At 55.0% G+C, this 15,327-nt stretch overlaps 1 protein-coding gene and 1 long non-coding RNA gene across 15 annotated transcripts in view; one reads left to right on the forward strand and one right to left on the reverse strand.

The window, feature by feature from the left end:
• Positions 1–15,327, reverse strand: part of LOC135416638 (uncharacterized) — a 414,600-nt gene that overhangs the window by 47,756 nt on the left and 351,517 nt on the right. For 10 of the 14 annotated variants that reach the window (XR_010431633.1, XR_010431639.1, XR_010431637.1 and 7 more), the window contains 3 exons: positions 15,112–15,237; positions 14,873–15,002; positions 13,697–13,908 (listed from right to left, as the gene is read on the reverse strand). Coding sequence is in view for 2 of the 14 variants with exons in the window: in XM_064659923.1 (XP_064515993.1) it covers positions 10,393–10,424; positions 10,696–10,869; positions 11,398–11,529; positions 11,824–11,932 (447 nt within the window). In the remaining 12 variants the exon portion in view is untranslated. The other 4 variants (XM_064659923.1, XM_064659922.1, XR_010431646.1 and 1 more) reach the window with 3 other exon arrangements.
• On the forward strand, positions 161–3,556 carry LOC135416661 (uncharacterized). Its single transcript, XR_010431658.1, has 3 exons — positions 161–579; positions 683–1,106; positions 3,452–3,556. It is a non-coding gene; the product is annotated as an uncharacterized LOC135416661 (long non-coding RNA).

Consider the following 15,327-nt stretch of genomic DNA (forward strand, 5'->3'; position numbering starts at 1 on the left):
TGCCCGGTCGGGGGAGAACGGCGGCGCTTTCCTCGGGCAGACGCGGAGCCGGGGCTGGGACTGGCCGAGGCGCGGGGACACGCCGGGCCGACCCCGGGACCCCCGAGGGCGGGTGTCGCCCGCACCCCCCGCGGGATCGGAGCTACCCCCGCTCGGGCACCCCCGAGGCCACCGCACCCCCCCCCCCCCCCTCCCGGGGAGAACATCGCCCGCCTCCCCCTTCCCCGCGGCCCCAGGAGGTTCCCGCCCGCAGGGCCCCCCGGGAACGAGGGCTCTGGGGCCCGCCGGGGCTCCGGCCACGGGCCCGCTCCGGCCGCGGGGAGCCGGGGCTCTGCCGGGGCAGGGAAGAACGGGGGCAGCCGCTCCCTCGTTCCTCCCGTGCTCCGGGACCCCGAGCAGAGCTGCCCGTCTGTCCCCGTGTCCCTGTGTCTGTCCTCAGGCGGCCCCAGGAGCTGGCACTGACCGTGCCGCGGCTCGGGCACAGGCTGCTCCCAGCTCTGCCTGCGGAACTTCGGCAATTGCCCACAGCAGTTCTTTGCCCCGCCATCCCGAAGGGGCAGCTCAGCTGACACCTGCCAGGTGAGACCTGAAGCTCTCCTTCCTCTGCCCCGCTTCCTCGGCAACTCGTACCCTCCCGGGGCAAACCCCCAGCTTTTTAAAAATCCCCCATCTTTAATTGCAGACAGGGAAGGTCCTGCCTGGGAGGGAAACGGCTACAGCAGAGGAAACCAAGAAACGCTCCAACCGGACGCTGCCGTGCGAGTCAAAGGAGGGAAGAACCGCAGGCAAATACAGTCAGGAAAGCCGCTTTTATTAAATCTCTGCAGCATTAAATCCCCCCTTCCCAGCCACGGGCCGGAGGGAGCGCGGCCGGCTGGGCTGTGCCCGGCTGGGGACGGGCACCAATTCATCGCTGCCCTGCTCAGGGAGGTTTTCTGGCCCCGTCCGGGATTCACCCAACGGCTGCCAAGGTGCTCGTGTGACCTCCGAGCTCATTTCCAAGGATAAAGGAGCCAACCGAGTCCGGAGGGTTCCCTCGCTCCGAGGCAAAGGCGTCGGTCGAGTGTCGCCGCCTGGTCCCGCCTGCGGGGGGGCGTCTCCTCCAGGTGAGCCTTCGGATCCCAAAATGCCGGGGGGGGCTCAGGTCGGGGCCGCTTTTCGGACCCGGAGTTGGACGGAGCCCTCGGCGGCTCCCGCTTCCCGCCAGGAACGTTCTCGGGGCTCCCTGGGCAGTCCCAGCTGGGCAGGGAACGCGGGCCGGGAGGAGGCCGGAGCGACAGAGAGTGACCCAGCCCTGCTTGGGCTTCCTATTGCCAGGGGATGGAGGAGCTGTGCCCTGCACTGCCCTGCCGGGGCTCCCGGCGCTCCGGAGCGGCCGGAGCTCAGGCAATCCCGCCCGCAGCCGCAGCACAGCTCCTGGCAGCAGGGATGGAGCAGCCCCGGGCCAGCGCTTCCATCGGGCACAAGATGGATTTGTCTCCCGAGCAGGGCTCGTCCGCCAAACGCACATCCGAGGGGGGGGGAAACCAGCCACGGGCACCGGGGTGGGCACGGGGAAAGGGCTGCCCGCTGCTCCTCAGCCGGGGGCTGCTCTGGACGGGCCCCCTGAGATGCCTCACCCTGGACACGCCCCAGCGACAGCCCCAAAGGACCCAAAGGATCCAGCCGGCACTCGGCAGTGTCGGCACGGCGGGGCTGCAGAGCAGCGCTGCAGCCATTCCCAGGGCCCACCTCCCAGAGCTGCCCCGCGCCCCCCACGTGTGTCCCGCCCGACCCAAATCCCTGCCCTTCCAGCCGGAGGCCAGCAACCAGCAGCAGCCTTAAAGCCGGGGCCATGTGCCCTCGGCGGCACTAAATCCCGAGCCAGAGCCCTCGGAGATGCCTGAAAAGAAAAGGGGGTGCTCGGAGAAAGTTGGGCTTGGATGCAATTCGCAGTTTTTCGGGGACCCAACCGCACCTGCAGAACCCGTGGACAGCTGGAACAGGTGGGTCAGAGCCGAGGTGCCCTGAAGGCAGGGCTGTGCATCCCTTTCCTCGGGGAAAAGAACTCCCCGGGGCCGCTCCCGAGGCTCCCAAGGGACAGCGGCTTCCCGGCCGGACAGACGTCCTCGCCCGTGCTCAGGGGCTGCCTCGCCCCGGGCCGGGAGCGCGTCCGGCCCCCGCCTTCTCCTGGGCCAACACATCCCCTGGAGCCCGGCCCGGGGCGGAAAAACCGGCCCAATTCCAGGGAACTCGCTCAAGTCCCCCCAGGGACACCGGCGGGGCTGGGGGAGGAGGGTTATAAACAGCAAAGTCTGTGGAATATCAACCTGTCCTTGTCCCGATCCCGCTGAGCAGACCTGGAACCGTGGCTGCTTCCTGGCAAACCTGGCCTTAAAGCAGCAGCTCTGCGGGGGAACATCCGGGCTCCAGGAGGCACTGGGAGGCTGTTCCAGCAGGAATTCCCCATGGAATTGCGGGCTGTAGGTAGAATTCATCCAAACCTGCAAAGCTGAGACCGGAACCCAAACCTGGGCCCCACAAAGAGAACAATCTTTGTGCTGCCGTGTCGGCCAAAGCCGCTGCCCAACAGTCCCCTCGTTTGACTTTCTAGGGGAATTGTGCACAAGCCAGTCCCCCATTCCCTATCCAGGCTGGGAGTGCTTGTGCCCTTGGCACAGTTGGCTCTGGCTGGGCAGGAACTGAGAGCAGGACATGGGGCAGAGTGGATCAGCTGCCCAGGGAACGTCCAGCAGATGAAGCTACTGGATCCTCATTCCAATCAAGGGAACACATTCTGTCTCTGGCAGGAGCCGGGAGCCAAAGCAGATCCCTCCTGGCCAGGCTGGGGGGCAGCAGTTGGATCCACTCTGGGGGAAAGCCCCTGTACCTGCCAGGAGCTCTGACTCTGTTTGTCCTGTCAGCTCTGACCAGTGTCAGGGCCACTGGGAGGGATTCAGAATCCAAAGAAATCCCAAATCCTACTGAGGGATTCAATCAAAGGAAGAAAGTAATTTTTGTCATAAAAAGCTTAAAAAAACTGTTAAAAATTCTAGGACAGCAATCCTGGGATTCTCAGGAAACTTACTAGTGCTCTTGGTTCCATTTCAATGTATCTTTAGTCCGTCAATGAGAAGCTTGGAGAACTTCCCCTGGGATTTAGAGGCTGAGCAGGGTTTGCTTTGGATTGCCTGGCACCTTTGGCCCCAGCTGGTTCAAACACAACTTGGGCCAATGTGGTTAAACACACTTTCCTACAAAAACAGTTGCTGTATCCCCTAGAAATTAGCCTAAGTCTGCAGATAAAACCTTCATCTCTGTCCCTCCTCAGTTATCCCAGGTTTTCCCAGCTGGGAGCTGCAAGGAGGCTGTAAATTGAAAGGCAGAAAGAGAAGATCTGTCAGCAAAAGGCACAAAGAAGGGGACAGGTTTCAGAAAACATTTCTGCAATCTAATGAATAACTCTTTCTAGTTTCCCAGGGAGAAGAACAGGAACTCACAGCCACCAAGGCCTGACAGTCCCCTGCAGCCAGAGCTCAGCACACACCCAGAGAGGCAATTTCAGCATCTAAAACAAAAAAAGAAGAAAAACAAAGTGATTTATTTTGTTTTAAAGTCATTTTAAGCTGTTCCAAGCAAAGCAAGCCTTGCTCTGGTTTCAGTTGGGTGAACAGTGAGCGCTGGGCACAGGGCACGTCATTAATGCCCAGGGGATGGGGCTTTGTGGGGGAGGGAAGAGCAGCTGATGGAGTTGCCCAGTCCAATTCCTGCCCCAGGCCTGATGGCCCAGGACAAACCCTCTGGCAGGCAGTGGGTTTGTTCCCTCTCCTGGGCAGTGCCCAGTGTGTCCCTGTGGGCAGTGCCAGGCTGGGGACAGGCACACGCAGCTGGCAGCACTCTCTGCCCCAAACAGCCTCGGGGGGCAGCGCAGCCCCGGGGATCGAGGGGGGCTGGAGGCGGCCCAGGAAAGGCCCCCCCGCTCCCCCGGGGCAGCTCCACAGCCCCCCTGCCCTCTCTGCCACGGGGGCCCCGCTGCTCCCCCGGCTGGCACAGAGCCCCCTGCCCATGGCTGGCAAACCAGGGCCAGGGCTCGGCCTCGCTGCAGCCGCCCCACACAGGAGCAACTCAGGGCTCAGCCCAACATTTCCCTGCTTGGCCACTGCAGGGACCCTCAGTTCACCTCAACAGGTTCCTTCTCTTCCCAGCACATTCCCTGAACTCTAACACCCACAGTTTTCTGGGTCTGTCCCCACTCATTACCTCAGGTTACCACAATGTCTTCATTCCCTGCCCTGGACAGAATGAACCTCCTTTTCAACCCACAAAATTTCCCCTTCCAGCTCACTGCTGATTACCACTCTTTGAAAACAAAAGAGTCATTCTCTCCCCAGAGATTATCTCCTTTTTAGCCCCCAGAGTCTTCCCTACCTGCACACTCCTGATTACCTCTTTTGGACCTCCAAATATTCATCCTCTGCCCTGCAGATTTGCTCCAGTTTGACCCTCAGAAATTTCTCTGCCTCTCCCCTACAGACTGCCTCACCTGATTCCAAAATGTTCCTTCTCTCTGCTGCACATTGCCACAGATTTGACCCCCACAATTTTCCCTACAGCTCCACCACTGAGTACCTCCAGTTTACCTCTCAATATTCATTCTCTAACATGGAGATTACCTCAGACATTTCCCCCCAAAACTTTCCCTACGTGTCCACTACTGATTACCCCAGTTTACCTCAGGATGTACGTTCTCTCTGCTCCACATGACACCAAAGTTTACGAACAGAATTTCCCTCCCTGCCCACCACTGACTGCCTCACTGCACCGCTAAATGGTCATTCTGCCCTCTACAGATGAGATCAAGTTTTACCCCCAACATTTCCCTTCCTCTACATCACCCATTTTCTCTTCCTGACACCCCAAATTTCCATTCCATCCCTACACACTCCCTGAGTGTTTTCCTTCAAAGCATCCTTCCCTTGTTCCCTGTTTAAGAACTCACACTCCAGCCCCAGGCTCTCCACTCCCCCCTCAGTGGGACCCCTCCAAAATGCACCTCCCTCCCCTCTGCAGCACCTCACCTTTTCCTACACAAACAGTTGCTGGGTCCCCTCAAAATTACATTTCTGCAATCTAATGAATAACTCTTTCCAGTTTGTCAGGGAGAAGAACAGGAACTCACAGCCACCAAGGCCTGACAGTCCCCTGCAGCCAGAGCTCAGCACACAGCCAGAGAGGCAATTCCAGCATCTAAAAGAAAAAAAAGAAGAAAAAAGTGATTTATTTTGGTTTAAAGTTATTTTAAGTTGTTCCAAGCAAAGCAAGCCTTGCTCTGGTTTCAGTTGGGTGAACAGTGAGCGCTGGGCACAGGGCACGTCATTAATGCCCAGGGGATGGGGCTTTGTGGGGGAGGGAAGAGCAGCTGATGGAGTTGCCCAGTCCAATTCCTGCCCCAGGCCTGACTGGCCCAGGACAAACCCTCTGGCAGGCAGTGGGTTTGTTCCCTCTCCTGGGCAGTGCCCAGTGTGTCCCTGTGGGCAGTGCCAGGCTGGGCACAGGCACACGCAGCTGGCAGCACTCTCTGCCCCAAAGACACTTCTGGCCTCCTTGGAAACTGCCTCTGACACTTGGTTTTCTCCAGGAGAAATTAAGGAATTTTTCATGGCAGTTTGGAGATTAAATTATTCCAAAGGAAGGGAAGAACAAATATTCCTGTCAGGGCCCTTAGGATCTACTGGGCTGAATTGGGAAGGGCCCATTATCTGCAGTGCAAATACAGGACAACCTCAAACACAAAGCCCAGCCTGTCCAGTGGGGTGTGAAAGCACCACTGGGACAAACCTCCACTCTCCTGATTCTTTCCAGGGGCTGCTCCAATCCAGCTCTGAAGCTGCCAAGCCCAAACTGTCCCCAGCGCTCTGGAACAACAGGATCTTCCCAGGGATGATGCATTGGAAGCACAGCCCTCATTCTCACCCTCCACACGCTCCCAGGCTCACCCCAAATTCAGGAGAAGGGGCCAAAGGCCCCTCGGGCCGGGGCTCTCTCTGTCTCTGCGGGCTCAGGGACTGCAGCCACCAGGGCCCTCCAGCACGGACAGCCTGGACCCAGAGCAGATCCCTGGGCATTAGCAGCGTCCTGGGCATCCCTGGAGACAGAAACCATCAGCCTCTGGGATAGCACTTCATTGCCAGCACACACAGCCTGCCACATTTAGGGGGGCAGCTCTGGCACCACAAAGCCCAGTCTGACCCAGTTCTCCTGGGCACCAACACGGACTCCACAAACCCACCAGAATGAGAATGTTCTGCTGCTTTGACAAACTTCAGCCCAGCTTTGCAAACCTCAGTCCCTGCAGCTCCTGCTCTCCAGAGCCCCGTTCAGGGCTGGCTCCAGTTCCCTGGAGAACCTGCCCCAGCCCCACTCTGGGCCAGCCTGAGCAGAAGCCACTGGGCTGCACAAGGAAGAACCCTCCCCTGGCTGCTGCAGCTGGAGGGAGATCCAGCTCCCAATGGAACCCTGGGAACAGCCTCCCAGAGGATCTCTCCCCAGCCCTTGGCAGTGGCTCAGGATGGCAGCAGCTCCAGTGCCAGCTGGGTCCCTGCACGAGTCCTTGTCCCAGCCCTGCCACAGGGACACCCACGGGAGACACCCACGGGCACACAGGCCTTGCTTGCACAATTCCTCACCCACAGCTGAGGGAAAGCCACACAACTTAAAGAAATACCCTGTTCTGAGAGCACTCATCACTCCAGTCCATCAGGAGTTGGAAGGCCTGAGTCAGTGGGGGAAAAAACCCTAAACAAACCAAACCACCCCAAATTTCAAGGTAAAAACACGCTGCTTCCTTAACAGGAGCACAGCAAACTCATTGAAGGCAGAGAGGAAATTACAAACAAACAAACAAAGACCTAAAAAGATGCACTGATACACTCTCTGGTTGATCATCCCAAAGGAAATTCTCCACAGATCAGAAGCAAGTACCAATACTTTGTCCTCTGTTGAAAATTAACAACTTGAGGGGCTGGACATGTCCAGGGAGGGTTCAGGGTCTGGTGGGTCCTTTATGGCTGATCCCGACCGGCCCAGGCCAAACCCAACCACCCCCATGGCTGCTCCATCCCAGACTTGGGGCAACATTCCCTGCTACTCCCTCCTTCCTCACACATCCAGTGCCCAGGGAGCAAATGCCAACAGCAGGAGGAGAGAAACGTGTCCCTGTGACTTACCCCACCCCACGGGCAGCACCAGGAGCCCCCAGCCCGGCCGGCGGGGCTGCAGCCTCTTGCCTTTGGCTGCTCCCAGCCCAGGGCACTGGGCAGAGCTGGGCTGGAGCAGGGCTTTGGCCTGGCCTGGAAGAGAGGAGAACAAGGCAATTAAGGGCACTGGGCAAGTCAAAGGCTCCTGCCCTTCACCCTTCTCTTCAATTGCTCACTAGAGAGTTTGAGCCATGAAAAATCCAGGGGGACACCAAATAAAATGGGACCTTCTCCAGCATTTTCATTCCTCTCTATTTCAGGCATTAAAAGGAGGCTCATCTTTCTTACTGCATTCCTTGCCCAATTTGAATAGAACCCTTTTCATTCCAAACCCCCCTTGTGAGTCAGTCCATCCTCTGCCACTGGACTTTGGACAAAGGAAGAGACACCTGGGATGCTGGAGCCCAGGAAACGAGGGAGAGAAACCTGACAGGGAAAGCTTTCAAGGCACTCCAGAACTCAGAAATATGTTCATGCCTTGCCAGGCCACCCCCATTCTGTGCCACCCACCTGAGCTGGGCAGGTGAGGCCAAGGCTCCCCTTCCTCCTGCCAATCACTGTCCCAGCACACGGATCCCAGTGCTGGGCAGCACTTGGAAAACTTGGGAAAGGCAAAAGGGAAATGGCACTGCCTGTCAGAAAAGGAGTGTCTGTGAACATCCCTTCTGCACCAATGTAATCCCATCCCTCTGCTCCAATAAACCCAGGGCAGGCAGGGCTCTCCAGCCCAGGGAGAACAGGAAGGAGAACTGCAGGAACACAGGCAGGCACAGGCAGCTCTGGGCACTGATTCCCTGCAGACCTCTCTGCACTTGGGGCTCTGGGCACTTCAGTTCTAAGGAATGGGGGGGCAGCAGCCCAGGAATGCCCCTCAAAAACGGGGTGCTGGGCAGCTGGAGATTAGAGGAGGGGAGTTGTGAGGGGAGACACAGAGAGAGAGAACAGGAACAGGGGTTGTTTGGGAACAGGCTGTGTGTCCAGCAGGGATGGGAACTGGAAACACAGGAGGCTGGAGGAAGGCAGGGGGTGAGCACTGGCCTGCCTTGGATGGATCCTTTTTCCCTTGGCTCAGGGGCCTCAGCTCCACCCTCTCTGAGAGCAGCAGGGAACTGCTGCAGGGGAAGAGTTCATTTAGGCACAAGCCAGTGATGCAGCCACGGGGGCAGGGGAAGAGGGGTGAGGAACTGACACCAAAATGACACAGTCACCACGGAAAGGGACTTTATTGAGCTGCAACACAAACACAGGCACAGCAGGCCAGGGCAGGAGGTGCCCCCAGGACCACCAGCACAGCAGCTGGGCTTGCAGGAACACCATCTTCTCAAGGGATGGAGCCAGGGGCTGACAGTTGGGATCCAGCCTGGGGGGCTGGAGAGCACTCAGGCATCAGGGCCAAGTCCTGCCCCCTCACTGCAGACAGTTCAGCCCCAGCAGGAGGGGGATTTTCTGCCTCTCCCTCCACTATTATTTGGGACCCAAAAGCTCAATGCTGTGGAATTCTAGCTCCATAAATGTTTTACACATCTGAGTTTCACGAGAACTGGGGCACTTGTCATTATTCCTGACTCTTCCAGAGCTGCACTTCCAGGATCCTTTGGGCACGAGGAACCTTCCAGACTGCTCCAAACCTTCACAGCCCACTTGCTCTTCTTGACACAGGTGGACCAGGTCACTGTCCCTTCAGAAAGAGAAGGCAATGATCCTTTCTGAAACCAGAACCTCCCACCCTTTGCTTTCCCATTCCAGGTTTGGTTCCCTACACAACTGAGGCCCTTCCAGGCCTTGCCAAGTGGCAGCCAAGAAATCCAACCCAAGAACCTGCCAGGGAGCAACATCTGTGCCACAGCAACATCATTCCAGGCCTCTCCCTGACAACCCTCTGCTTCTCCCAACAGCTCCAGTGGCAACACAACTTAACCTGAAGGCACAAAGGCTCCTTTTGGGAGCACCACGAGCCATCTCTTCTGTAGCACTGGAATTCCATCTCCTGGAAAAGCTAGGAGAAGCAGGAAAGAAAACCAGGCCCTTACAGGTGAATTGGGGGCACCTCTTCATCCAACAGCAGCTCCAAGAAAGGTACTGAGTCAACACCTCACCAAAGACACAGGAAAACAAGGAGCTACACTCCTTCTGTTGTGTTAAGGACTCAGGAAGTTGGACCTGTGTCTGACCAGGACATGTGCAAACCAAATGATGGGGACTGGAACACACACCTGGCACTCCTGCAGCTCTCACCATTACTGTCAAGAGAAAACAGCCAATTGGACCCTCACTGCTCATTTCTTAATCCCAATCCCACACTTCTTTGGCACTTGGAGCACCACTTTTATCACCCAATCACAGCCCATTAGAGAGCTCCATGTCTAGCAGGGACAGGGACCCCTGGGATACTCTCAGCAATGCCTGAATCCATGGCAGGGACCTTGCTTTGAGCTCCCCAGGGCCGGGCACCCCGAGGATCTCCCCGAATAATCCTTTCGGTGCGCGCTGGAGTCCTCGGGGTGCCCCAACCCGGGGGGCACCAACAGCACTGTCCCTCCAGGGGCCCAATTTGGTCCTAAACTGCAGGGGGATCTTGCCTGTGTCCCAGACTGGTCCGGGGATCTGAGGCCCTTCCCGAGAAAATCTCGGTGCCGGCGTGAAGGGCCAGAGATCCCTTGGAGCCACGGGAGAGCAGGCACAGAGTCCCTCCTGGGGGCCAATTCTGCTGCCTGAAATCAGCTCTTCAAAGAAGCCTCTAAGGCTCAGTTGGTGACTTTTAGAAGCCAGGCATTCCTTGCTTACAACACCCTGCCATGATCCCAGCCCGACAGGGGTCCTGGCAATCCTCTCCCAAAGGGCACACGGAGGGGTCTCCACTGCAGCTGATAGGAGGGGTCAGCATTACAGGAGGATTCATTTTCCTTCCCTGCATTACTGTTCCACATTCACGACATTTTCCAACACTTACTACAATACACACTTACTTTTATAAGATTTCTGAGGGCCTTCCCAGGTCTTCTCTGTCTGGAGCCCTCCAAGTTCTCAGTGCCTGCCTTAGGAACCTCAACACAACTCACCTGCTTACACAGGAACTTGGTGCTGCTTGGCGGATGCCTCAGTTCTCTTCTTCCTTGTTTCTTCACCTCCCTTGGTTGGTCCCTTTAAATCCCTTGGCTCAGCTCTCGGGAGTTTCGAGGCTCCATCCCACTGCAAAAAGGATTAGCCCTTGTTACATCTCAACACTCAGACAGCATACCACCTTTTTTCTTGAGACTTGGCCGTCAGGCCAGTGTCTCCTTATTTAAAGTACAGTTTGACTCCTCAGTGACAACAACTGACAGCCCTGAATCCTAACACAGGCTGAGACACAAACACAGATGGGAACTCTGAAGGATCCACTTTGTTCTGCTCACCAATCAAAAGCAGCTTTCTTAACTCAAGGAGAACATACCCCAGGTCCTTTTTCCTGCAACTTTACCTGCTATAAATGTGATCCACCAGACCTGGAAAGGCCCTTCCCACTTCCCCTGCAGGGCTGGCAGTGCCACCACTCGACACGGCCCCAGTGGCTGGGCAGGAACGGAGGGGCTGGGGCGTCCAATCCATCGGCCCAGGCGGCACCAGGAGTTCCTGCAGTTCCTGAGGGGAGAGCCTCAAGCCATCAGACAATTATGAACATCATTTTTTCCTTTAATAGTTATATCTCCTGGAATATGGGGAGTTTGACAAGGCCTACTGGGGCAACAAGGACACACTCAAGGCTGTCTATTAAAAGGATCTACCAGCACTCAAAAGCTGTCACTGTCCTTCTGTCAGGGGGAACTCAGCAAACTCTCTTTGCCAAGAGCCTCCAGGAGGATTTCCAGCTTTTGGAGCTCTCTTTTAACCATTTTTCCCATCACTGTAGCTGGGACTATCACCTGCCCTACAGGAGGAACAGCCCACAAAGTTCACTTGCAGGGATGCCATTAACTCAAAGTCCCTTCTCAGGGGGGTCACTGCACACCTTGGCCTTTCTTTGCCCTCCCCACCAAAGATGCTGCCAACAGTTCTGACACATCTGGCAGACCCAGAGCTCTCCTCAGGGAAGGCTTCAGCTACTTAAGGGCTAACCTTTCACCATATAGCCAAGGCAGGATATCCTTACAGGGTGTTTGAAAAGTTGCCATAACAGTCTTACCACACATCCAGAGGGAGCAATCCAGAGTCCAGCCCGTCCCACCATTCCCAGGAAGGCAGTTCAGGGGCTGGCTGGGGCTCAGGGAGGAGTCACGGGGCTTCTTTTCTTCCTGCCCGCTTTCCAGATTTTCTCCTGCAAAAGCAAAGGTTTCTTGGCTTTCCTTGCTCAAGGAGATGCAGCAAAGGCCATCTTTGCAATCTAATACTAGAAACCACTCAAGGTTGTCATTTAAGGGGGTTCTCTCAGGTCCTGCACTAATCAATCATCTTGGCCATTGGTTTCTTGGCAGGTTCTGGCATTCACCTTCTACAGGCAAACCAGGAGGAGCAAATTTAGCTGTTTCTGCAACCAATCCAAGCTGACAATCTGATTTTAAAGGATACTGGCTTGGCCTTACCAGGAGAGATCCCACATTACAGGTAATACCTACAGGTTCTGCCCTCTTCCACTCTCCTGCAGTTCCACTGGCCCACACCACAGGAACAACTGCAGCTGCCACTTCAGTCGGGACCTTGCTGCTGACAGGAGTTATTCCCTGCACAACAAGAGCTGCTGCTCTGACACATTTAGTTTCAGCAATTACAGTTTCAATATTCCCATTTCTCAATTACATTTCCGCCTCAGCTTTTCCAATCAATCTCTTTCTAGCAGAGTTTTGGGCGAGTTTGGCAAAGAGACAAACTGAGGAATTACCCAATGTTCTCCCAGTTTTAATCCCTGTCACACCAATCACCTTAACAGTGCCATTCTCTAATTCTCTCTCTGTTGTGTTTTGGACCTGTGTCTGACCAGGACATGTGCAAACCAAATGCTGGGGACTGGAACACACACCTGGCACTCCTGCAGCTCTCACAGTCACATTCAAGAGAAAACAGCCAATTGGACCATCACTGCTCAGTTCTTAATCCCAATCCCACACTTCTTTAGCACTTGGAGCACCACTTTTATCACCCAAGTACAGTCCATTAGAGAGCTCCATGTCTAGTTAAACAGGAGGCCAGGCCCAAAAGAGTTAACTAAGAAATTTGGGCCTGCAAACAAGTTACCAACATCCAAAACGATCTGTGCTCATTCTGTTCTACTTACTGGACCAAAGCTTCAGAGAATAATACAAGAACATGTAATAGGCCTAGAAGCAATAAATTAGAAATATAACAGGATCAGGTAGACATTTGAATAGGAGAAATAGACCTGGAGGCAGGGCTTTTTCCAAGCTTCAGTGAGCGGGTCAAGAAGAATGGAAAAGAAGAAGGGTCAAGCTGAGGAAGATGAGTTGAAGCCCCTTGCCCCATGGAGGAAGATGGGAACTACTCTCTGAAATGGGGAGCCAAGAGAAGCACCGCCCCAAGCCCCGCCTGAGCTCCACCTATACTCTGCCTATTATTAATACGCATTGATAGATGTTGTAATCACTTGAATATGCATTTAATCACATCTGAAAATTGTATAGAAGTGTTGATTTTCTGAGGAGCCGGTGAGCAAATTTGTCCAGCGCGAGCTGGCTTGCTCCCAACATTGAATAAAGAAATACCTTGCTGCTTAAAGATCAAAAGTCTCTGAGCAGTTTCTCAGACCGATCTTTCAGATTCACTAGCAGGGACAGGGACCCCTGGGATACTCTCAGCAATGCCTGAATCCATTGCAGGGACCTTGCTTTGAGCTCCCCAGGGCCGGGCACCCCGAGGATCTCCCCGAATAATCCTTTCGGTGCGCGCTGGAGTCCTCGGGGTGCCCCAACCCGGGGGGCACCAACAGCACTGTCCCTCCAGGGGGCCCAATTTGGTCCTAAACTGCAGGGGGATCTTGCCTGTGTCCCAGACTGGTCCGGGGATCTGAGGCCCTTCCCGAGAAAATCTCGGTGCCGGCGTGAAGGGCCAGAGATCCCTTGGAGCCACGGGAGAGCAGGCACAGAGTCCCTCCTGGGGGCCAATTCTGCTGCCTGAAATCAGCTCTTCAAAGAAGCCTCTAAGACTCAGCTGGTGAGTTTTAGAAGCCAGGCATTCCTTGCTTACAACACCCTGCCATCATCCCAGCCCGACAGGGGTCCTGGCAATCCTCTCCCAAAGGGCACACACAGGTATCTCCACTGCAGCTGATGGGAGGGGTCAGCATTACAGGACAGCTCATTTTCCTTCCCTGCATTCCTGTTCTGTGTTCAGGACATTCCCAACACCTGTTCCCATATACACAAACCCTTATAGTGTCTCTGAGGGGCTCCATTGGGGGTCTCTCGTGGTCACCTGTGCCTGGAGCCCCCAAAGTTCTCAGTGACCACCCTATCAACTTCAAGACAATTTACCTGGTTTTAGAGGAACTTGGTGCTGCTTGGCTGCTGTTTCAGTTCCCTTCTTCTTTGTTTCTTCACCTCCCTTGCTTAGTCCCTTTAATCCCTTGGCTCAGCTCCATGCAGTTTCTAGGGTACATCCCACTGCAAAAACTACCAGTTCTTGGTACATCTCAAGACTCAGATACCAGGGAGCAAGGCAGAAATCAACTAATTCAGGGCACTACCTCCAGTACTGGGACAAAAATACCATAACATTCCATGGCCTCCCTTGGTAAAGAAACACCAAACAGCTCAGACACAAACAATAGCCTGCACACTACAACAATCTGGCACTGCTGGTTCAACCAGGCCAAGTCAGTTGAGAAATTACACAGGGTGAACTTTCTTCCCAGTTCCAGTTATGATACAAAAATCAGGGAGATCAGAGACTCCCCCATATAGTTTTACTCTGAGCAGAGAAGGAAACCAAGCCCATCCTCAGTGCTGCAATAGCTCAGGCTCCCAGAAAGGCCCAGGGGCTGCACTGGGGCTTTTGGCTACCCTGGAGCACAGGGAGGAACACGATGTCACCACCCCACGGGCACAGCTGAGAACCCAAAGAGCAGCCACACCAGCAGCTCCTGGAAGTTCTGCTGTACTGGGCCTTGGGGAGGAAGGGCACTGACCTTTCTGCCTAGGAGGAAAGAGTCTCCTTGCTGAGAACTTCTCCTGCCACGGGCATCAGCTCGGAAGATCCGCTCAGACGGGAAGTTCATCAAGTCCAACTTCTTGGAATGAGAAAGATTTCTGTTTCCTGGAATATGTCTTTCCAACTGAACTCAGAAGTACACACTAGAGGTTCAGGTGTTGCCTAAAATTTCTTACAAGAACCTGTAAGACTCAGCTCGTGAGTTTTAGAAGCCAGGTATGCTTTTATTATTATGCTCTTCAATCATTCCAGCCTGTCAGGTCCGTGGGAATCAGCTCCCAGAGGGCACACAGAGCTATCACCACTGCAGCTGATATGGCACCATTACAGAACAACTAATTTTTGTTCCCTGCATTCCTATTCCATACTGAGGACATTTTCCAACACTTATTACCATACACACCTACCCTTATAAAGTTTCTGAGGGCCTTCCCAGGTCTTCTCTGTCTGGAGCCCTCAAAGTCCTCAGTGCCTACCTTAGGAACACCAACACAACTCACCTGCTTACACAGGAACTTGCTGCTGCTTGGCTGATGCCTCAGTTCCCTTCTTCCTTCTTTCTTCACCTCCCTTGCTTAGTACCTTTAAATCCCTTGGCTCAGCCCTGGGGAGTTTCGAGGCTACATCCCACTGCAAAAAGGATTAGTCCTTGTTACTTCTCAACACTCAGTTAACATTCTGTCATGTTAACTCCTATAAGTGTGATCCACAAGACCTGCAAAGGCCCTTCCCACTTCACCTGCAGGGCTGGCAGTGCCACCACTCGACACGGCCCCAGTGGCTGGGCAGGAACGGAGGGGCTGGGGCGTCCAATCCATCGGCCCAGGCGGCACCAGGAGTTCCTGGAGTTCCTGCAGGGGAGAGCCTCAAGCCAACAAAGGGTTAGGAAGCTTATTTTCAACTTCAATATATATTTCTCTTGGAATATGGGGAGTTGGACAAGGCCTACTGGTGC

Source organism: Pseudopipra pipra, chromosome 6 (assembly GCF_036250125.1).
Source record: "Pseudopipra pipra isolate bDixPip1 chromosome 6, bDixPip1.hap1, whole genome shotgun sequence".
In the NCBI taxonomy this organism is placed as follows: Eukaryota; Metazoa; Chordata; class Aves; order Passeriformes; family Pipridae; genus Pseudopipra; species Pseudopipra pipra.